The following is a 21,945-nucleotide window of genomic DNA, read 5'->3' on the forward strand; positions in this document are numbered from 1 at the left end:
GGACCTGGTGGTGAGATAAAGCCAGAGGCGGCAGTAGGTGGTGATGAGCTAAGACCCAGTCCACTCATCAGATCTGTCTAAAGGCAGCAGGTGCCGTTACTCCCCTTGGAACTGAAGACTCTTCTGAGTTCTCCATGAATAGCAGACAATTCCGGAGGGCAGAGAAGAAGGCCCATGTGGCGTAGTCCCTGGAGGCCAGCCATGGCCATTCGGTTTGGTGCTCTGTTAGGTGCTTTTTCCATCACACCAGCTCTTCTGTTTTTCCTGCCAAACTCATTGAAGAGAAGAAAAAGGGAAATCCTAAATCCCATTGTATAGACTCTTACTGTGCCTTGGTTTGATACTTCAAATCATGCCTTTTACAGGTAGTATGTCTTTCCTTCTCATAAATTCAGTTACCTATTGAAACCCTTTATACCACCCTCTTCCCACCCCTCGATCCCAGAAACCACACCATTGATCAGGTTCTACTGGCTTTGAAATATGAGCCAAGGTCATTATTTTCATACAAATGGCTTATTGTTGTAATTTATAATTTTGGAAGGTTCTGAAAGTTCATCTAGTTTAATATCCTCGTTTTGCAGATGAGGCCCAGAGAAATGCAGCAGCTGACTCAGACTTAAACAGTGTTCTAGTTTTCTAGCTGCTAAAACAAATGGGAATTTATTGGCTCATGGTTTTGAGGCTAGGAGAAGTCCAAAATCAAGGTGTCAGCAAAGCAATGCTTTCTCCCAAAGACTGTTGTGTTCTGGTACTGTCTGTAGGCAATCCTTGCTCCTTGGCTTTTCCATCACATGACAATGCACATGGCAGTGCCTTCTCTTTTTGCTTCCGGGTTCCATTGACTTCCAACTTTTGACTGTTCCCCATGGCTTCTTTCTCCATCTGATTTTCACTCTGCTTATAAAGAACTCCAGTAATCTGGACTAAAGCCCAACTGATCAATGGGGCCACACCTTAACTGAAGTAACATCTTGAAGAGATCTTATTTACAGTGGATCCATACCCACCAGAATGCAGACCAAGACCAAGAACTTGTCCAAACTAGGGTACACAATTCAGTCCACCATGGTTATTGGAAAAACTTTAGTGAGTGCTTGTTCCAGGCTCAATATAAGAAATGGCCCCTAACTCTAGGAGGTGACAACCTTTTAGCCCAAAACAATGGATAATTTTTCCTTTTCTCTTTTTGTCTTTATGCTACTTGGTCTTGTCTTGTTTTGTCTTTAAATTGTATAAGGTAACTGCCTGGCTTTTTGAAAGCACTGTAGCAAATCAAACAAAATAGCACTGCATAAAGAATAACAGTGATCCTAATGATCTCCTCCTCTTCCCACCCTACCATCAATGAGGTAGCCAGTGGTAACACTGGTGTGTGTTCTTCCATGCTTCTTTTTATGTTCATTCAAAACACACACACACACACAAATACACACACACTTCAAAATTTTTCTTTCTTTCCTTTCTTTTTAAAAATGGGATCATATATAGATCACCCTGCAACTTAATGTTTCATGCACATTTCTCCAAATCAGGACACTTAGATCTAGTTAATGACAGCACACATTCCATTGTCTGGGCGGAACACGATTTATTAAAATGTCCTGCTACTGATGGACATTCAGGCCATTTCCAATTTTTCGTACAAACAATACTGCAGTGTACCTCCAAATATATGTATAGATACACACACACACACACACACATATATTCTTTTACCCAGTTGTTTTTATTTCTATTGAATAGATTCTTAAAATTGCTAGGCCAAAGACTATGCTTTCATTAAATTTTAATAGATACTGTAAAAATACTTCCCCAAAAGTTTGCAGCAACTTATATTGCCGTAAGGATTATATGAGAATGCCTGTTTTCCGAGATCCTCATCAGTGCTGACTAGTCTCAGTCTTTCTAATTTTTGTTGTTTGCTAGGTGAAAATATTATCACATTGCTGTTTTGATTTTCATTTTCTCAACCAATAAAGTGGTACACTTTTTCATAAGATTTTTGTCCATTGGGACTTTCTCCTCTTTGAATTGCTATTCATATCCTTTGCCTTTTTTCAACTGAGTAGTTTTCCTTATTAATTTCTCGGCGCTCTTTGTATATTAAGCATGTCAACTCTTTGTCATATGTATTATCAATTTATTTTCTTGTGGTTGTATTTATAGTGTTCTTTGCCATACAGAAAATTTTAATTTACTTTAATTATAGCTAATTCACTGAATAATCAAAATCTGATCACATACAGCAATCAGGAAATAGGTTGTGTTTTGTTCGTTTTTCCTCCACTGCCTTCAAGCAAACTGTGCTGGGTCTATCTTCCCTACCTCATCACAGCATCATAGGAATAGTTGATAAATTTCTGGTCACTTTCAGGTATTAAAAAGTTCAGTCTGTATTTTATGCATGATTGTTCTGTAAACCCACAACCTCTCTAATAGAGAAAAAAAAAATTTAACCCAGTCCAGTCTAAATACAAATTTATTCTAATAACCAATAAGCTTAATACCTCTTCCTAGCTTGGGCCTGACCCCTTAAAGCTTGGGGACAGCAGAAATGAGGACATGGGTCTGTTTCTTCACTCTCCTTAATCTACCTGCTCCCACACCTATCTCTTACTTCTCTAAGGTCATGGCTGGGTGAGAGAGGGTTAAAGGAAAAAAGGCAAAGTCCTTTTTCCCACATAGGGCCCTTCAGCTTGCCTCCTTTCCAGATACAGGTAGCACACTCTCTGGCTGAAAACTCACATCCTTTGTCCTCTTCCATCCCTCCTTCTGCTCTGGGCTACTTGCTCCTGCTCCCCTTGGCCCAGTAGGCAGCTCTGCCTGTGTGACATGAGTTGAACCCCCTGCTTGTGTTAGTCAAAGGCCTCCAAGGAAACAGAACTGACAGGATACACACACACACACACACACATACACATATGTAAATATTATGAGATTTATTATAGGAATTGTTTCATGTGACTATCTGGATTGGGAATCCCAAATTCCTTAGGACAGGTTACAAGTCAGGAACTCGATGAAAGTTTTCCATGAATTCCCCAGGAGAAGCTGGCTGGCTTAAAAAGATAGAATTTCATTATGGCTGCTGAAGTCATCAAGTCTCCCTTTAAGCCCTTCAACTGATTAAATGAGACTTCTCTCATTGCTGAAGGCAATCTCCTTTGTTGATATGCAATCAACTGACTAATGATTTACATCTACAAAATAGCTTCAAAGTAACAATAGGACCAGTGCTTGCTTGACCAAACCACTGGACACCATAACCTGGCCAAGTTGACAAGTGAACTTAATCATCACACTGCTAAACCCTGCACCTGAGAAGATAGGCTTTTCCCTGCTGAATTCTCTTTGGGCAGGTCTCCCAGATACTCAGGGGCATCTGTCAAGTCCTTACACCACTGCATTCTCCTAGCGGTGCCGTGAGAGCCTGTGGGTTTCCACCATCAGGCATGCCTTGGCCAGAGGGTGAGAGGAGCCAGCCTCCGAAGAGCAGAAAACCCCAATCTCGACGTGAGATGGTCTTGGTGCCTCCCTTGCTTGGTCTGAAATGGTGCGGAGAAGGGGGAGATACCTTCCTCTCTTTCCCCAAGAGAAGGAGGGGAGACACTCACGGATCTCCATTCCTGAGGACCCTGTTCAAAGAAGTCTTTCCCTAACGAATCTCTAGACTTGTCGTACATAGGCTGGAGAAAGCTGGCTGATTGATAGTCAGAGGACTTGCTCTCTGTAAGGCCTGCTGGGTTCTTTCTCATGCCTCTCTTTAGTACAGAGGACACTTACCAGCTTGTCCTCAACTTGGAGGTTTTAAACTCTGAGGCAACAGGAGAGTCCTATTCCACATCCTGTTACATAGTCAAATCTGTTGTTGTTTCCTTTATGGATTTTGTATTTCTTGTCTTGTCCAGGAAGGTCTCTCACCACACCCTTGGGATTATAAAAATGAAATTAATATTTTTTTCATAGGTCTGAAAGTTTTATTTATTGCCTTTAGATCTTTATTTCATCTGGAATTTATTTTGTACCTAGGATGCTAGGAGTCAGACTTTTTCTTCCAAATGGATAATCAATTACCTCAGCATTATTTACAATACCAAAGAAACAATTATTTTTCTACTGGAATGCCAGCTTTACAACATATTAAGTCCTTACATATACTTTACTGCATTTTTATACTCCTTATTTTTGTTCTGTTTATCCTTTTGATTATTCCTATGCCAATATCATATGGTTTTGATTACAGTATGTTTATAGTCAGTGTTGACATTTATTATTATTATTTTTAGTTGAGATATCAGTGTTTATATAGTTGGTTTTAATATCTGGTGCTATGAAATATCTTCCCTTACTATATTTTTTTTTAAAAGTTTTTGGCCATTTTTATGCATTCATTCTGCCATGTTAACTTTAATATCACTTTACCTAGCTAAAAAAAAAGTTGATTGGAATTCCATTCAATTTACATATTAATTTTAAAGGAATGACATTTAAACAAAAAAAATTAAGTCTTATCTAGGAAGATGGTATTTCAGATTTTATGGCCTTCAATAACAAGGAATCTCTAATCATAGAATTCCAGAGCTCCTGTGAGGCGCTGTTTTGCTTACTTAGGGTAACCCCCCCACAACCCTCTATTCATCTCAGGTAGCCACGTAACCATTATTCTCTCTACATCCTCCCAGAGCAGAGGCAGTGGCAAACCGAGCGGATGGTCTATATTAATCGGAGGTAAATTGCCAAATTACCTTTGACTGTGTGAGAGTTCTTACAGATAATACCAATTTAATAATCACAATAACTCCCATTTACTGAGGGAGTGCTTTGCCAAAACTATCTCATCTAATCTTTGCAATAAATCTGTAAAAGTGGATAGTGATAATACTTGCATTTAGTAAGAGAACATCGAGGCTGATAAGGTTAAATGACCACTAGAAAGTATCCAAGCTAGGATAGAGACAGTTCTGTCTAAATTCAAAATCCTTCTGCATTCCACTGGGGTATCCCTGCCACTGCCAAAGAGCAATCATTCCAATTTGGGATGATCCCCAAACTCTTTTAGATTTACTTCCCTTTAGAATGCACCCTCTCTTTTACTCTATAGTAGATGTAAGCTTGTACACTATGCTTTGTCTTGCCATGGCATTAACTTATATTCTGCCCTTCCGGCAACCATACGGACAGTAATTTGGAGTGGCAGAGCAATGCCAGCCCTGGATGCTCCCATCTGTCTCAGAACACCCACATCTTGGATCCACTACCTACTGATAACTGAGAATTCTGTAACTGCTCTCCATGCTGAAGGTCATGGCTTATGGCATCCGGGAGACCAAAGCCCAGCCGCCCTGCCAAGTGTGTGGCTCCTTCTTTCGGGGTTTTAATGGGGAGTCTGAGGTCTTGGAGCTCTGGGAATGTTTTCGCCCCCTCTCATTTCATGGACATGGTTGTCACCATTTCACTTTGTCCTCTTACGGCATTTTAACAGGTTTGTTTTATTTACCCCAGATTCTGAGTGGGGGTGGGCAGGCTGGAAGTCTAGCTTCTACCCTGCTCCATTGAATCAGAGCTGCCTGTCTGGAGAGGGCTCCTTAGTCAAGATTTTACATGCATGGAAAGTTTGTTCAAATGAACCCTATTTCAGCTCTGCTCTCCCATTCTGCTGGGAGAGCAGCCTCAGTCTAAACACAAGTAAACAAATAGCTGTGCTTGGTGCTCCAGTGCCTCTTTAAAATATATATATATTTATTTATTTTAGAAATACAAAACTAAAAATGAAAGACCTGCACCTATATACCCTACTCCCTTCCTACATTTTGCATTTCTCCAGCACTCATCCACCTCCTCTCTACATGTTTATTTGTGGACATAAGTGAATTTGTAGTCTAAGGAGTTGGTGCTTTTGTCTTTTGGCTCTGCATGGCAGACACTTGCTGTCTTAACACCTTTTGTTCTTTAGGCTACGTACCCCTCCAGATGCTGAGTTTCCTATCTCTGGACTGGACACTCAAGCTGTTTCCAGTTGATAGTGATATAAATAAACTTTTTATAATAAGGTTGCAACAACATTTTTGTGTGCATAGGTTTTAATTTTTATTTGCATTAGGTCCTTGGAATACACCCCGGGAGAGAGAATACCAAGCCAAGGCTATGAGCTGTTTACCTTGTTTCTCTTCTCGCCACCCCCCATCCCCCACCCCCACCCCCCCTCTCCCGTTGCCTCAGTTCGCCCCCAGGGGAGTTGCTCTCTGCTCTCCAACTGGCCTTTCTGTGGCTAATTCTGCCTCCTTCTGGCATCCTGTAAATAGCTCCCGTTTCTTCTGGCAACGCATTTCAGCTGCTTGCAGGGCATGGCAGGGAGATCCCACTTAAGCAGGAATGCCCGATCTCCCCTCCTTTCTCCGGGCCAGTTGCATTTTAAGAAAGGAACTAGTTAACTCGAAGGGTGGACACAAGTTTAATCTGAGATTATGGAATTCGGCGTAAATGTTTTGCTTAAAAAGATTATTTTGCACAAAATGGTAAGAAATCCGGTAGAATTTTTTTTTTTTTTTTAACGTTTTCTTTCCAAATGGCTTTGCAGTCGGGCTATTTTTAGGGAGCAGGGCTTTACTTACACGGGCCCGGCCCACTCGGGCTGGGTGACCTCACAGTAAACCGCGGGCAGCAAGGAGTTTCCAGACAGGAGGCAGCTCTGCAGCCGCGGCCGAGCGCGCATCTTGGTCTCACCGGGGAAGCCTTCAGGTCCCCCGAGCCCTGAGCCGGGACTCGCGCGGCGCGGGGCGGGATCGGTCGACTCTCCGGCCTCTGGCGCCCCCTGGCTTCCGCGGGCGGGAGCACAGCATCCCGGGCGGGCCTTGAGAAGCCTCAAAGCCCATCCGCGTCCCCCTTTGTAGCACCTCCACAAATAAATGCTCAGGTAGCAACTGCATCCTGCTTGGGAGGTAAGAGGAGAATCAGCGAACTACGTGAGTCCCGGAACGTCTCACAGCTGCTCCCCTTGTGCGCAAAGAGTTATTTGAACTAGATCTGAGTCGAGGTCCTAGCTGGTTTTGATGGTGGGGGGCTGAGGAGAGAGAACTTCAGAGAGGGATCTGGAAAGAGGGGGGCAGGGGGTGCCTGGGATGAGGTTAAGGGTCTGGGGACCAAGAACCTGACACATTACTCCATAAGGCTGGCCAGGTTCACAGGGGCTCTTTGGGTGTGTGTGGGTCCCTTGTTTGCCGTTATCTCTACTCCTGCATCTGGGGTGAATTAAGGATTTGCTTATAATAATTTCCCCTTATCAAATGTGTGGAAGAAGGAAAGCAAATCTTTGGATGTGTTCAGCATGCCTATTCATGCTTCCCTAGATGCTCAATGGCCTCACGGTCACTTCCCTGCCCCTCTTGTCCCATATGCCAGAGAAACCTGGTCATAGAAAGGCTTCACTATCAAGCACTTTCACTTAGTATGAATTTGGGTTGACATGGGACTTCTTAGGTAGCAGTTAGATTTTAGGCCAGCTCTCTAATATGGAATGAATGCTTTGTCTCCTTAAGTGGGAAAGAAGAGTGAATAGTTTTTGATGAGGAAGAGGGACGTTCCTGTAGCTCTAGAGAGGTTAGGTGATGCAGCTTGCCTGGCTCATCAGCCCTGTCCTAGAGGGGCCTCTCCTCGGAAGTGGTGCTCAACTTCTCTTGCCCCCCAGGTACCTGCTTGCTGGGCCAGCAGGACGGACAGGGAGGCTGCTTGCTTAAGTGCTCCTCAGGCAGCAGGCTCGTCCTCCCCAGGCTGCTTCAGTCCCAGTTGAACTCTTAGGTTTAGGGACTGTCTCTAATTTGCCCCATGCTTGCCCCATACCTAGCTGGCCCTCACTACCTATTTCTGAGAGAAAAATCTGTAGGCTGGTGGGCCAGAGGGAAGTGGTGTGTCCTGGATGGGGTAGGTCACGTCCTTATTTTCAGCTCCTACCAGCAACTTCCAGAAGGGGCCAAGTAGGGATCAGAATTCACTCTTGGTGTTCAGTGACTGTGCACCTGTACGTCTGGATTGTAGAATGGGGAGCACTATAATTGGGGCAATCAAGCCAGTTAAGGGAGCACATAAAGGAAGAGGTGGAGGGGACAGGCTGGCAGCACAAGGTTTTCAGAAATAATCCTCTGCACAATGTGTCCTCCCCCTACCTACCCCCAAGCACACTACCTGAAAGTTCAAGCCTATGCCATGCTTCTTCTTGCCTCTGAGCCTTTGCACATGTTGTTTTTTCTGCCTGGCTCCCTTGCCACTCTCTCTCTGCTACCCTCCTTTTTGCCCCCCTCTCCTTGCACCATTGGCCTCATTTGCTCTCACTCTTTCTTCTGGTCACAGCTGATGCTGTGAGTAGGCCAGTGGCCCTCAGATGGGCCCTCCCTGCCTCAGCAGCTCTGCCTCCTGCCTGGTCATTGCCCAATTCCTTGTCTTTTCCCTCTGCTGTGTTCCTTGAACGCAAGGACTCACTCACTATGCCCTCCCAAGGCCCAGCAGTATCAGGCATACAGTAGGTGCTCAATAAAGTTTGTAAAATGAACTACTCTATGAAATGGTAAGTTAACAATGCTGAGTGGAAGACACAGGCTTAAAGTCTCTAGAAATTCTGGGAGAATAGGTTAAGAATGTGAGTTGAGGGTGACCTGTAGATTTTTGTAACTTCCTCTCCTTATCTCTGCCCCCTCCCATCCCTTCATTCCTCATTCTACCCAGCACACAACTCTGCTGCTGTCTGGGGTCCCTCCTATCACCCAGTCACTCATGGCAATTGCACTTTATCAGCAGAGCACGGGAAGAGGATGCTGCTTAATCCAAAGGGAACATTCCTGAAAAATCAGAGTTGGAGGACTTTAGAGATCTTTTTACCCAGCAGGCAAACTACAGCTAATTCCAGCCCACAGCCTGTTTTCCTGTGTTCTACAAAACCTAAGACTGTTTTTTACATTTCTGAAGGGTTTAAAAAAAAAAAAAAGAAAGCAGCAGCAACAACAGAAGAAAGGGTCACGGAGACTTTGTGGCCTGCAAAGCCTAAAGATTTACTGTCTGACCCTTTACAGAAAGGGTTTGTTGTGCCCTTATTTTACATATAGGGACACTAAGGCCCAGAGGAATTGAAGGATTTACCTAAAATGGCAACAGAGAGGGAGCTTCTCTGGGTTGTTGGCAGGAGCTCTGGTTCTGGAGTCACAAGACCTGGGTTCTAGCCCTAGCTCTGCCGGTTCCCTTGAGCAAGCTTCCTCTCGGGGCCTCAGTATCCCCATCTTTATAATGGAGATGTCAGAGTATCTTCAAAATCCCATGACCTCAAACCAGGGAGTGCACAAAACCATGCCTGGTAAAGCTATCACCAGTCCACGATGCTTCCCACTGAACACACTGCTCCTGCCACTGGGGAGATATTTTGGGGTGGATTAGCCTTATAGCTTTACATCTCGCTGCTGAACTATCAGTTTCTCTGCCTGTGAGCAAAGAAGGCAGCATGTGCATGTGATTTGGAGGGAGGAGGTTGTCTTCAAGTCCCACCTTATGGCTGTCTTCTTGTGTGCCCCACCCCCACCCTATGCAGTGCCACCCTCCAAGCCAGACTGTGCCATCGAGGGAGAGACCGTCATTGGAAACAACATACAGCTGACCTGCAGCTCAAAGGAGGGCTCCCCGGCCCCTCAGTACAGCTGGAAGAGCTACAATGCCCTGAACCAAGAGCGACCTCTGGCCTTCCCAGGTAACGGGGACGGCGGGGAGGCGGGCCCTCCATATCGAGGATCAAGGCACAGCTGCCTGACTAAAGCCGCCATGGGAGACCCTGGGGCTGACGATTCAAATCCCCCTGAAGGCTGCCCCATCCCTCCCCCATTCCTGCAGTTGCCACTGTGATATTTCGGGCCATCTCTAAGCACGTTTTTCTTATTTGTTGAAAAGGATTGAGAGCAATAATACCTACCTCATAAATTGTGAGAAATAAAAATGTTTCATGTAAAGCCCTCAGCACAGTCCACAAAATACAGGAAGCACCTAACAAATGTTCACTTCTGTTTTTTTCATTCTCCTTAACTCAGTTCTCGGTTCTCTTGAAGTCATGTCCTGATAACCACCGTGTGCAAGGCACTGATTGGGATTTCAGTTTTGATTATGAGCATGCCCTACACGAGTCTAACTCTGTGGCTGCACCTGAGGGTAGGGAATTTCCTAATCCTGTTCCCTGCCCAGGCCAGGCCAGCTCAGATTCCAGGCCCCCCTCTCCCCCGACGCCCCCAAACATGCCATCCCTTTATGGCCACACCCAGTTACACCACCCCATCTGCTGTTGAGGGTCCCACATTCTCAGGGAAGGAGACGGTAGCTTTGGCTACAGTTGCCAGGAGACTTGTTTTGCACTGGACAGCTTGGTATTTGACCTTTCAGTCAGGAAACAAAAAGGGCTGTATAAATATCTTACTGTTATTACCTTGGAGCCAGGTGGTGTGGGAATACTCTGGCAAAATCCCTGGTTCCCTGGGGCCCACTGGCCACCTGGCCAGCTGCACCCAGTGCTCCTGGAAATCAAGAACAACAAGGCCTGTAGGGCACCCATGGGACTGAACTTCTGGGAGGTCATTCAGTTCACTCTGGGTTGAAAAGGAATTGGAAAGTGAAAAGTGGAGGCAGTGGGTGTAAATGACTGTTCTGAGAAGATAGGGTGCGTGGGTGTGCTATGGGTAAGCTCCGCCAGATGAATGCACTGACTGGGGGTTCAGTCAAACAAGGATGAACGTTGTCATTTCCCTTTATTCATTTGGGGACAAAACAAGAAGTTCCTAAAAATTAAAAACAATTAATAGAATATAAAATAGAAGATGTAATGTGGCTTTCAACAAGCTCCTAGTTTTGTTTCCTTGTTTTGGCTGGCAAATTTTTATTGAGTGTGTCTGGAATTTTTGTTGAAACCACCTGGCAGCTTTCTTTGGGCTCCACAGCCTCCCACTCTCTGGTCTTTGAATAACCCAGTGACTCCATCGATGGTTATAGAAGGTCGGCCACGACAGGGATTGTGTCTGAACTTCCTTCCAGCAAAGTTTGTATCTGGGGACCCAAAGCTGAAGGTTACAAGGTGGTAAATGCTACAATAATTTTATACCCAGTGAGGCTGTAATAAAGAGGATGCTGGAGGAGATCAAGAAAGGTGTCTTAGAGGAGGGGTATTTGGGCTGGCAGTACAGCATGAGGGTTGAGAGCATGACAAGATTCAAATCTTGTTAGCTGTGTGTTCTTGGTACATTACTTAACCTCTCTGTGCCTTAGTGTCAGTGTCTGTAAAAAAGGCATAGCACTGTACTAGTATTTACTTCGTAGGGTTACTGTGAGGATTAAATAAAAGTATGTGGATAGCACTGAAACCAGTGCCTGGGAAGCACTCAATAAAGTTGAAGTGTTACTAGTTGTTATTTGAGTTGGGTCCTTAAGGAGCAGTAGGCTGGGCATGGAGAGCAGCCCAGGAATCACGAGTATTTGGTGAGGCTGAAGAGTAGAGTGCACCTGCAGGAAAGCTGGGAGATACGGTGGGTAAAGAAAGCAGTGAAGAGAGATCATGAGGAGCCTGCACTTCAGGCCAGGGAGCCAGGCCTTTCCTCTGTACGTCGTGGGCACCTGAGGGCTTTCACACAGGGAGCATCACAAACGGGTACCTCAGTTACATCCTGTCTCCATCAGGAATGACTCCTCTGTTGTTAGAAGCCAAGACTTAATTCTTCAGTGATCCAAAAGGGTTAGAATCCTGAGTATGTGAAAGTGAATTAAAGGGAGATGTACTCACAGCATTTACTTTGGAAAAGTTTTATATTGCCTCAAGTTAAGATATTTAGGGTCAGAATTTGGACAGGGAAGTGGAGTGGCAGAAAGGAATGGTGGTTAATGGTAATAATAATAAAACTTTGCATCTGGATGGTGTTGGGTGGGTTTCTCAAAGCCTTTTTGTCTCCACCCTGCCTCACAGAGCCCTAGAAAATCTATTGAAATATTCTTTCTCTGAGGGTCAGTCCAAACATATTTCTGACTCTTTAAACAGTCCACAGTAGATGATCTGGAGAGGCGGGTTTCTCCACACTCCTAATTTGAAGACAAAATTTCCAACATTAGAGATTTGTTCCTTTGACTTAGTAATCGGAAACAAGCTAGCAGCGAAAAGTACAGGGAATCTGGAATCACTCAATAGGAATTTGAGTCTTGCCTCTCTCTCTGTTCTCTAGTTACAAGTCACTCAGCCTCTCTGACCCTTAGTATCCTCATCTGAAAAACTGGGATGATGATTGACTCACCTTCCCTGAAGGCTGTAAAGAGGATAACCTGAGATCACATAGGTAATAGCTCTGACCATACTTTGTAAATGGTGTCCCAATCAGCTGCGTTTGATACACTGAAGCAGTAGGAATTTGGAGATCAGGGAGGGAGGGCTGGAACACTTCAGGGAACTAGATTCTGGAGGGTGGGGTAGGCCCTATTTGGAGCAGTCAGAATGGATGTCAAGGATCCTGGGAAAGAGGCGACAGCCTGAGCTTAATGAGGGGCCGCGGGATCAGGGTGCAAGGACAACAAAATTAAAATTTCTCAGTTCAACAGCAGTGGCTTGGGGAGGTCAGGGCTTCTCAGGAGGGAAATCTCTCCCAGGCTGGGGCAGAGGGAAGCAGGGAGGGAGATGACTGTCTTGTGTGTTCCCCTCCTTGACCACTAGGTGGTGCTACCACAGCGGTAACATTCATTTTAGACGGATTTCAAGAACTACTAGACCCTTTTCAAGAGGAAAAGGGGCTCAGAATCAAAGCTTCTAGTGTCCACTCTTTCTTCAGGAACTGGGGGAAAATGGTGCTCACTCAGTGGACTAGGAAACCACTTGTCTCCCCTGCCCCCATAACAAGGCCTAGAGTGCAAAGCTGGGCTCTGATACCTGAGAAGGTCCTGGAGGCAATCTGAAGTCTTCTGTCCTGGCTTTGTCAGAGAGGTGCTGTATCAACCTAACACATCCGTGGAGTTTCACACTCTAAAGTAGGGGGGCTCTGAAAGAGCGAAAGGCCCTCTGGGCGTGCCCAGGGTTGTAGAGTTAAAGTAGCGTTTCCCAAAGTGTGCTCCTTCAAGATGCCTCTGAAAAATAAAAATATAAACAATCCACCGTCCAATTAGCATAGAAAATGGGACCATGGCTACCAAAAGCCCTATTTGAGAGTCACAGTACTCATTAGCATATTAGAAGCTCTGAGAGTTCTGCCATTAAAAACTTATTTAAGCCCAACTCAGTGATTTCCACACTTGCTTTGGTTGTGGATCCCTTTTTCAGTAACATATTGATATTACGTGCAAGCAGTTGTCCAGAAAATCCACTGAGTTATGGAATTCTAAAATAGAAGGGATAGCAATTTGTAGAGAACGAGCATCCAGACAGCAGTGCCCTAGGTTTCGAAGGAAGGGTTTGATGAAAATACACGTGAAAAGATTGGAGGAAAATAATCCCGAATCAAAGTGCTGCTATTTCTGGGTGGTAAGATTATGGGATGATTGTTATTTTATTCTGTCTTCTTCATAGAGGCTTCCCTGACCCTTTGGACTAGATTAAATTCCCTTGCTATAAGCCCAAATAGTACTTTCATTTTGAACTCTGATCACCCTCGTAATCACACTGTTTCATGTCTGTCTTCACTTGTAGACTGTACAATCCAAGAGGACAGGGGCCTCCTTTATCTTATTTATAGTTGTCATCAGCATATAAAATTTTTCTGGATTGAATTGAATTAAAATAATTTTATGTCATATAAATTTTTATAATACATATATTCCTTTTATGCTATAAATTTATTTTTAGGAAGTTGTCAACTGCTGCAAGGAGTTCTAGACTTAAAAATGGAGTTTTGTTCCAGCTTTGACATTTCTTAACTTTATGACCTTGGACAAGTCACTTACCTTTTCTCTAGTTACCTGTATGAAAGTAGAGATTGAAATATTTGTTCTACCTAGCATACAAGGTTGTTGGAAGGATCTGAGGACATAATATTTAAGGAAGTGTACTGAGCAGTACCTCCAGACAAGAAAAAATCACACTGAGGTACAATCTTGCAAGAGGGGGTAGCTTGTTCTGGTTTGTCCATTGGACACCAGAGACGAGTGGCAAAAGGTAGAGCCAGAGCGATTGCCAGGGCTGGATCTGAAACTGTGACCAGTTAAGAAGGTTGAACTCATTGCTGAAGATCATGGGCTGCCTCGGAGATGTCTAATCAGGGCAGTGGCAGGACCATATTTAGAGTTTAGACCGTCTTCCCTGGCTGGAGACCGTCTCACCTGGTGGCAGCAGAGAAGACAGCAAGGCTGGCTCTGCAGCTAAACTAATTAGAGGACAGCGGTCTCTAAATCAAAACAACAGTTAAGATGAAGCATCTCTGAGGATAGGACACATAAATCTGTCTAAGCATAAAGCTAATTTACTTGCCCAAAGTCACCAAATTAGTAAGTGGCAGAACCAGGTTTCAAACCCAGGGTGCCTGAGTGAATTCTAAGCCCTTCAAAATTGTGTGCCCTGCCTGGTTTGCAGGCCCTAAAGGTAGATATTTTCTCCAGATTACAGATGAGACTGAGGCTCAGTTGTATTGCTTGCACCTACCTAGGAATCCTAGCTTTCTGCACTCTACTTTAGTGCTCTTGAGGGTAGTGTTGTGTGTGTGTGTGTGTGTGTGTCGGAGGAAGGAGTTGTGAACAGGCGCCTCTGATGGTGATAGCTGTAGATAAGCCCCTTTAACTTCCGCAAAAGGCCCCCAGCCAGCAGGCTTTGATTTAAGAATGTCATCCGTGCCTAAGATCTTAAATTCCAAGCATCCTGCTAAGAGCTTTACATTTAGTATCTCCTTTAGCACCTGCAATAACCTTATGAAGTAGATGTTTTTATCCCATTTTATAAACGAATTTACTGAGGCTCCGGGAGGTCATCTGACTTTCCCAAGGTCATACAGCTGGATATTGGGGGACCTGGTTTTCAAATCCAGGCCTCTGGGACTCCGAGGCATAACCGCTATTTCATCCTGCCTTGGATGCCGGCTCCCATCTCCTCACTCTGTTTCTTTTTTCCCAGTGACGGGACAGACATTCTCCCTGAAGAACATCTCCACAGACATGTCGGGGTACTACCTCTGCTTCTCCAGCAACAAGGTGGAGACCACGTCCTGCAATATCACTTTGGCTGTCAGATCTCGTAAGAGCACTTTGGGGTTGAAGACAGGGAGGGAGGAGGGACAGAGGCTGGAAGACAACTGACTGGGAGGCCATAGAGTCTGCGGAGATCAACATGGAGATGAGTTGGGAGCCTGTTTACGGTCACCCATCTGCAGGGTAGCTGAGGTGACATAGGCAAGACAGCTTCTGCCCCAGCCTCCCCTCACCTTGAGATCGCTCCAGTTCCATTGGTTCCTGGTGCCTGGTGCCCCTCCTTTTATGATGGGACACCCACAACTAGCTCAGGGTAAGCCAGAGCAGGAGTTGGTATGGCTGATGCTGGAGAACGTTCTCTGGGCCTGGGTAGCCCAAGGAGTGTTGGGATGCAAAGCCATTGGTCTGGATGTCCTGGTCTGCACCCTCAGCCTGAAGAGTAGTCCCCTGTCCTGTCTGGTCACAGTCCTGCAAGGACATGCCTTTCCTAGACTGCTACCAGAAGCCCACAGCTGCTGCTCCACGGGCTGGGAGGAGGACCAGCCTAGAGGCTGGGAGAGAAGAGTCTCCTGGCATCCGGCACCAGCTGCTGTGGCTCTCATCTCCGGCCCTGGTCTTCTCCTCTGATGCCTGGGGGATCTTATCAGGGGGCTGGGGTAAGGGCCCTGGTGGAGTAGCTGCTCTGCCCTCTTGCAGCCTCCATGAACGTGGCCCTGTATGCGGGCATCGCCGGGGGCATGGCTGCGGCCCTCATCATCCTTGGCATCATCATCTACTGCTGCTGCTGCCGGGGAAAAGACATGGACGAGGACAAGGAGGACACACGGCCGTAAGTCTGGGCAGGTAGCCTGTTGGCAAGAGGCTGAGCATATTGGGAAGATGCGTCCCAGTTCCTCACAGCCTCTTCCACTCACAACACCCCTGGGGGAAAAGGTGTTCTCTTTATCACCCCCAGTTTTTGGCTGAGAAAAGAGCAAATGACTTGTGACTCACCCAAGTCAAAAATCTGCAATGCAGTCCTGGGACTTGACTCCAGGGCCTATGTTTTCCCAGCATCTGATCCTGCAGTAGGGTTTCCTATGGCGTTTCCAGGCCAAGGGTGGGGGGTAGCCCCTGTCCCAGGGCCAGTGTCCAGGGCTCCAGCCTATTCCCTCAATGCCCTCTGCTCAAGAATGCATCGAGCTTGTGTACTTCCTGTCCACTCAGTGCAGTGTCCCTTTTTTAGCTGGCAGGATGGGGGGAGGGGAGGGTGGCAGGTCTGGTGTCTGCTCTTCCCATAAGGGGCACTAGGCCCAGCTCGTCTGGGGGGCCTGAGTGAGGGTCAATCTTTCCGCTCTGTCCTCCCTGCCCTGTAGGAATCGGGAGGACTACAGACAGCCGCCAGAACAGCTAAGAGAGTTTCCCCAAGAGCAGGAAGAAGAGGACAGCTACAGACAGGAAGACGAGAGGCGCTCTGGCCGCGAGTCCCCTGACCACCCTGGCCAGTGACTGGGCCCCGCCGAGGGGCCAGGGTGGGAAGGGTTAGGGGTTCCTTCCCCTGCCTCCTTTCTCCTCTCCAAGCCCCATTTCCCTAACCCTTTGTGCGGGGCATTGGTGGGGATGCTGTCACCCGTGTCCACTGCCGGAGGGCTTGGCCTGGCTAACAGGGCTCTCACTCATGGCTGACCCTGCCAACTGCCCACTCCTGTGAAGTGACCTCTCGCCTCTGCCTCAGCCTAGTTTGGGGCCTGGCCCTTACCCTGGACTGGACAGCAGCCTCCACCTTCCCCTGCAGCCATTGGGAGCTCCCTGAAGCACACACAGCACTGAGCATGAATTTTCCACAGAGGCAATGTCAGCCTCAGGAGGGGGGTTCCCAGCATGTAGGGGAGCACCTGACAGATGGCTTGCACTTCATACGTTTTTGTTGAATGTATGAACAAATATGTGAAGGATGCCCTATTATCTATCCAATGTAAGTGCAAACTCTTTGCTTCAGGACCCACACTGGACTGGCTTCACGCTTTCTCTCTAGACTCATCTCCTACAACTTCCCTGAATATTCCAGACACTTCCTCCAAGGGTCACCTCCAGCTCCCACTGCACACTTCCACGTGGGGCTTTTGTTCTCCCCCTCCTGCTTGGGATGGCCATGCACTTTCCATCTCCGCCTGTCAAAATCCTGCCTGTCCCTCAAGACCCATCTCAAATCACAACTGTTTCTCTTAGCTTTCCTGATCTCCCAAGTACATGGGAACAGTCTTGTTGCTTTGTCCCACACCCAAGCGGCATCGTTACCTCTGTGGGGCAGGGCCTGGACCCCACTTCTCTTGCTTCCCCAGAACTCTTCCAGCTGGCAAGCATCCTGCCCCTCAGAGTGGTTAGTCAAACTTAGTTTGGGAAACTGCTATGAGAGGTTGATCATTTCCTCTCTGTGATTGTAGATACATGGATGACTCTCACCCAAACCCATATTTTTGTTGAGAGAATTAAATGTGAATTGATTTTAAATGATTTAAATTGATTGTGGATGGTCCTGGACACCCAAGTCATGGTGGTTCCTTTTATGGCCAGAATAACTGACGTGCCCACCCTGCCTCCCCACCCCTGTTCTCCGTGTTGTTCCTGCTACCTGAGATCTGACCCCTGTCCCTCCCCAGCCCCGTTCCTGGCTCTCCTGCTGGCAGGGCCATCTTGCTGCCCAGCCCACAGCCTTTCCCCTGCTTTTCGGGCATTGCTTCTACTCGGAAGAGCTCGGGGTGTTATGGCTGCTTGGGGCTCCTTACCCAGTGGCTAGTCTCACCCAATGCAGTTTAATATTAAATATTGGATTCTTTTCTAGTTGATCAGAAAAGCAATTTTGTAAATCTATCCACTTGTGATTATTTAAAAAAATAATAAAAAATATTTTGTTAAATTCTTTGCTTCATTCACAATGCTTTTGGTAGTGATAAAATTTTCAGTGGAGATTCCTATTGCTTTTTTAAGGTGGGCTTTGTCTGGCAGATCCCCTGCTAGATTTGTGTCTGCCTGTCTTAGGCCTCTTCTGCTTTCTGGGAGAGCTGAGGTGAGAGGGTCACCATCCTGCAGGTCCAGCTGGTAGAAGGCATGGTCTGTAGTGGTTGCTGGGGATGGGGCAGAGCCCTGCCTGGTGTCGGGTGTGTTCCCCGTGCCTCCAGGTGCATCTGGTGTCGGGAAGGCCGTGCAGGCTGGAGAGCCAGCCCACATGCCTCAAGGAACGTGCTGGAGATGCTCTTTTCAGTGATGCCCAAAATGCTGCCCTCCTGAGAGAGGGGTAGGCAGACAACTGGCAACTCTTCCTCTCCCAAAGTGGCTTGGCACCTCCAGAGGGGTCTCAACCTTGACACTGCCTCTCCTGTGACATGTTAAGGCCCTGTCTTCCGTGCGCCTTCCCGTGGCGCCCTGTGTTCCCTCCTGTCCCAGCACCTGTCACACGGTGCCATCATACAGGTCTGTCTCTGCCTCTGAGGATAGGAACGGAATCCTATGCATGGCCTGGCATGTGCCGGCACTCAACAGATGTCTGTCGGAATGAATAATGTTAGATGTCACAGTATCTTGCTTTAGATCCCTCGAGGTCTATTCCATCCATCACAGGGTGAGGTTCTACGGCACATCCTTGAGACAGGGAAGGGCAGGCTGCCACCTTCTGCCAGCCTTGGCCTGGCTTGTTTCCCTGCTCCTTGAGGGGCTCCTGGTTTACCTGCCTTAGTTCCAGGCTTAAGTAAGAAACTGAGGGAAATGGGGGCCCATTGCCTTAATTCAGTAACAAATATTTTGTGGGCTCCTCTTAGACTCCAAGCACTGTGCTGGTTGCAGGACACATAAAGATCACTAAGACACTATTACTCAGAAGGAGCTAAGATCTAATGGCGATGACAGACATGGGAGCATAATTAATGAGCTGGAGAAGGTGCTTCAGGAACACAGTGGAGAGCCTGACTAACTCAGCCTGAGGGAGCTGGGAAAAGCTTCAGAGAGGAGGTGACATCTGAGCTGCATCTTGATGGAAAACGAGGATTTTGACAAGTGGAAGAGGGGGTGGTGCCGCCTCTTCTATTCTCCAGTGGGGTCTCAGTTAGTTGGGTCTCATCACATTATCAGTCAGTAAGACTACTGATTCCTGTTGAACTTATTTCAGTCCAGAAACTCAATGGAAATTAGGTTGTTGCAGGTTCTCTTACAACCAAAATTAACCCAGCAATAGAGTTTCTTTAGGTAGTTGGGCATTTCCTTCCCAATTTGTGGTTTTGAGGTGACATATTGAGGGAAGATTAGGTACTTAGATAGTTTTTCATATAGTCCTCAATTTCAGGTTGCAAATAGTAAGGCATATGGTGAAGTCAGATTACCATGTTATCACTTTACAGATGAAGAAACTGAGGCTCCAAGTTGGCACAGCTGGTAAGTGGTAGAATAAGAATTAGACTGGATTCTGTCTGATTCTGAAGACTGTGCTGTCTGCCTTTGATCCCCTTTCCTCTTGACCCCATGCATGTGCACAGGATGACTTAACGTGGAAAATGTGGGAGTGGAGACAGAGTTAGGGTAGGTCTTTAAAATTTGTATATGGCAATTGTTGCCTATACCTACACAGGCTACAACACCATGTATGCATTTCTTAAAACCCCTGCATTCTGCATTCACCACTAAAAAAATAGGATTTATGAGAAAATTAGGATAGAGACAGACCATATAAAACCAATGGAACTTTGTAATCAGATCACTTTTAAAAACAATAAAAATCCTAGTGAAAATAGAAACATATTTAAATCTTCACTGGTTAGCATCAAGCATTATGGGCAGCTAACCTTAAACCTTTGAAGCCTGCCAGAATTCATTTCTAATAGGGACAAGTTTATTAAAATGTAAAAATGTTCCAGGCAGTACTTCTGACTATAGCGTTGGGGATCTCTTTTTTAAGAATTTGGCTTTCATCACATCTGCTAATTTTTGCTATGTGCTTATCTTTTTTTTGTTGTTGTTTTAACAGATGAATTTTATTGCATCTTTAAAAATCACAAATAGGTCTGACATCTTGTTTCCATCGCTGCACAACTCTTAGATCTTATTCATCAGCCTGCTGAACTGTTCCTTTTCAGAGACATAGATACCATCCAAAAATTTTCTTATATCCTTGTTTTTAACTGTTGTAGCTTGCTGAATCAAAGCAGCTGAATTTGATACAAGTTCGATGTCATTTCCTTCAAGAATTAGCTCATCTTTCTGGGCTTGAGATACCAAACAAGCAATGCCTAGCCTCATCTAAACCCTGCAGATGTATTTTTCACCCAAGAAATTTCAGATTTCAACCAGAGACCCACTGTCCTGAACAACAACATTGATGGAGAAGTGGGTACACTCAGACGTCACCTTGTAACGGAAGCCCAGCCTCATGTCCTCGATCGTGTTCTGTACGTGACTACAGAGAGTGCCAACTGTAGCCAGTGCCTTTATATTTCCCCACCATTTGTCAGCCTTAAGTCTCTTCCTTTTCTTCCGAAGTAGACTGAGTTCTACACTGATGTGATTGAAGCCCCTCCACAGGTTCCTCAGGGACCCTTCACAATAACCGTGCGTCCCTTCAGCATGATGTTGACATTTTCTGGAATGTCAGCAGTCTGGTTGCTGAGAATGGGCTTCATTCTCACAGTAGATGTGGCCTGTGCTTATCTTTGTACTTGAGGTTTCTTATTTATATATGGACACATTTTGCCTTCACTGGCTATGGGGAAAGGCCAAGATATGTTGCAGGATGGGGTCATCTTTTAAAAAAATAACCCAGAGTGTGACCTTCTTTATCATTATATATTTTTATAACACAAGGGCCTTTGTATCAGTCTGTTTAAGCCAAGTTATGCTGTGGGAACAAACAGCCCCGAAATCTCAGTGGCTTACAACAAAGTGCTGTTTCTTGCTCCTATAACATGTTAATCGCAGGTGGGCTCAGCATGACTCACGTCTTCCTCATTCCGGGACCCAGGCTGAAGATCAACCCATCTCCTGGGAGGCTGTTGGTCACAAAGCAGAGAAAAAAGAAAAATGATAGAATCACAAGATGACTCTTAAAGCTTCTGCTTAACAGAGGCTTATATCAATTCTACTCCTATTTCATTGTCCAGAGAAGCTCACATGTCATCAGGACAAGATATATAATCCTCCCAGGGAGAGGCAGTGAATATATTAAACAATAATTACACCATCTACACATCTTCATAGTCTCCTCATCTGCATCCACAGCTTCCCCATATAGCTTAGCATAATGGAAAGTGAATCTATTCTTGAAATCACTAAACAGGTACTCATTGCATGAAATGAAGGCATTTGTGCAGAATATTGAGCTTTTTTCTTAAAGCCATCATACATTGTTTAGGCTTTGTCTTTCATAGTGGAAAACTTATTTCATATTACTTCAAGACGTTAATCTGCTGGGAGAGCCATCACTACCCCAAGGCTGGAAGGGGCAAAGTGAGAGACGTGAGTGAACCCTTCCAGAACCCAGTGAGAGCTGGAGGAACAGAAGAGAGGATTCCAGCAGGAAGTGGTGTCATGGAGCAATGGCTTTGCCGGAAGAGCAGCGCCAAAGCAGGGAGCAGGCAGAGGAAGCAACACCAGGGCCACGTTCTCCTCCCATCCTGCCCCAGCTCCCATTGGCAGAACCCAAGTAGAAGTCAAATGGCAAAGAAATTGACAGGGATGGTCAGCCTCCTGGCATGTGAAACCAGGAAGACAAGGAAAGAGGATGGAGGTGCAATGGCACATGATAGAAAAGGAGGTGGGGGT

At 46.0% G+C, this 21,945-nt stretch overlaps 1 protein-coding gene and 1 pseudogene across 1 annotated transcript in view; one reads left to right on the forward strand and one right to left on the reverse strand.

The window, feature by feature from the left end:
- GPA33 (glycoprotein A33) overlaps positions 1 to 18,007 on the forward strand; it is a 38,374-nt gene extending 20,367 nt beyond the window's left edge. The window contains exons 4-7 of the mRNA XM_037813121.1: positions 9,572 to 9,727; positions 15,089 to 15,208; positions 15,859 to 15,991; positions 16,518 to 18,007. Coding sequence (XP_037669049.1) covers positions 9,572 to 9,727; positions 15,089 to 15,208; positions 15,859 to 15,991; positions 16,518 to 16,650 — 542 coding nt within the window. The 3' untranslated portion in view covers positions 16,651 to 18,007. The remainder of the gene's footprint in view (positions 1 to 9,571; positions 9,728 to 15,088; positions 15,209 to 15,858; positions 15,992 to 16,517) is intronic.
- Positions 18,008 to 20,173: 2,166 nt separating this feature from the next.
- LOC119516705 lies at positions 20,174 to 20,807 on the reverse strand (annotated as a pseudogene).
- Between the last annotated feature and the right edge of the window lie 1,138 nt (positions 20,808 to 21,945).

Source organism: Choloepus didactylus, chromosome 2 (assembly GCF_015220235.1).
Source record: "Choloepus didactylus isolate mChoDid1 chromosome 2, mChoDid1.pri, whole genome shotgun sequence".
NCBI classification, from domain to species: Eukaryota; Metazoa; Chordata; class Mammalia; order Pilosa; family Megalonychidae; genus Choloepus; species Choloepus didactylus.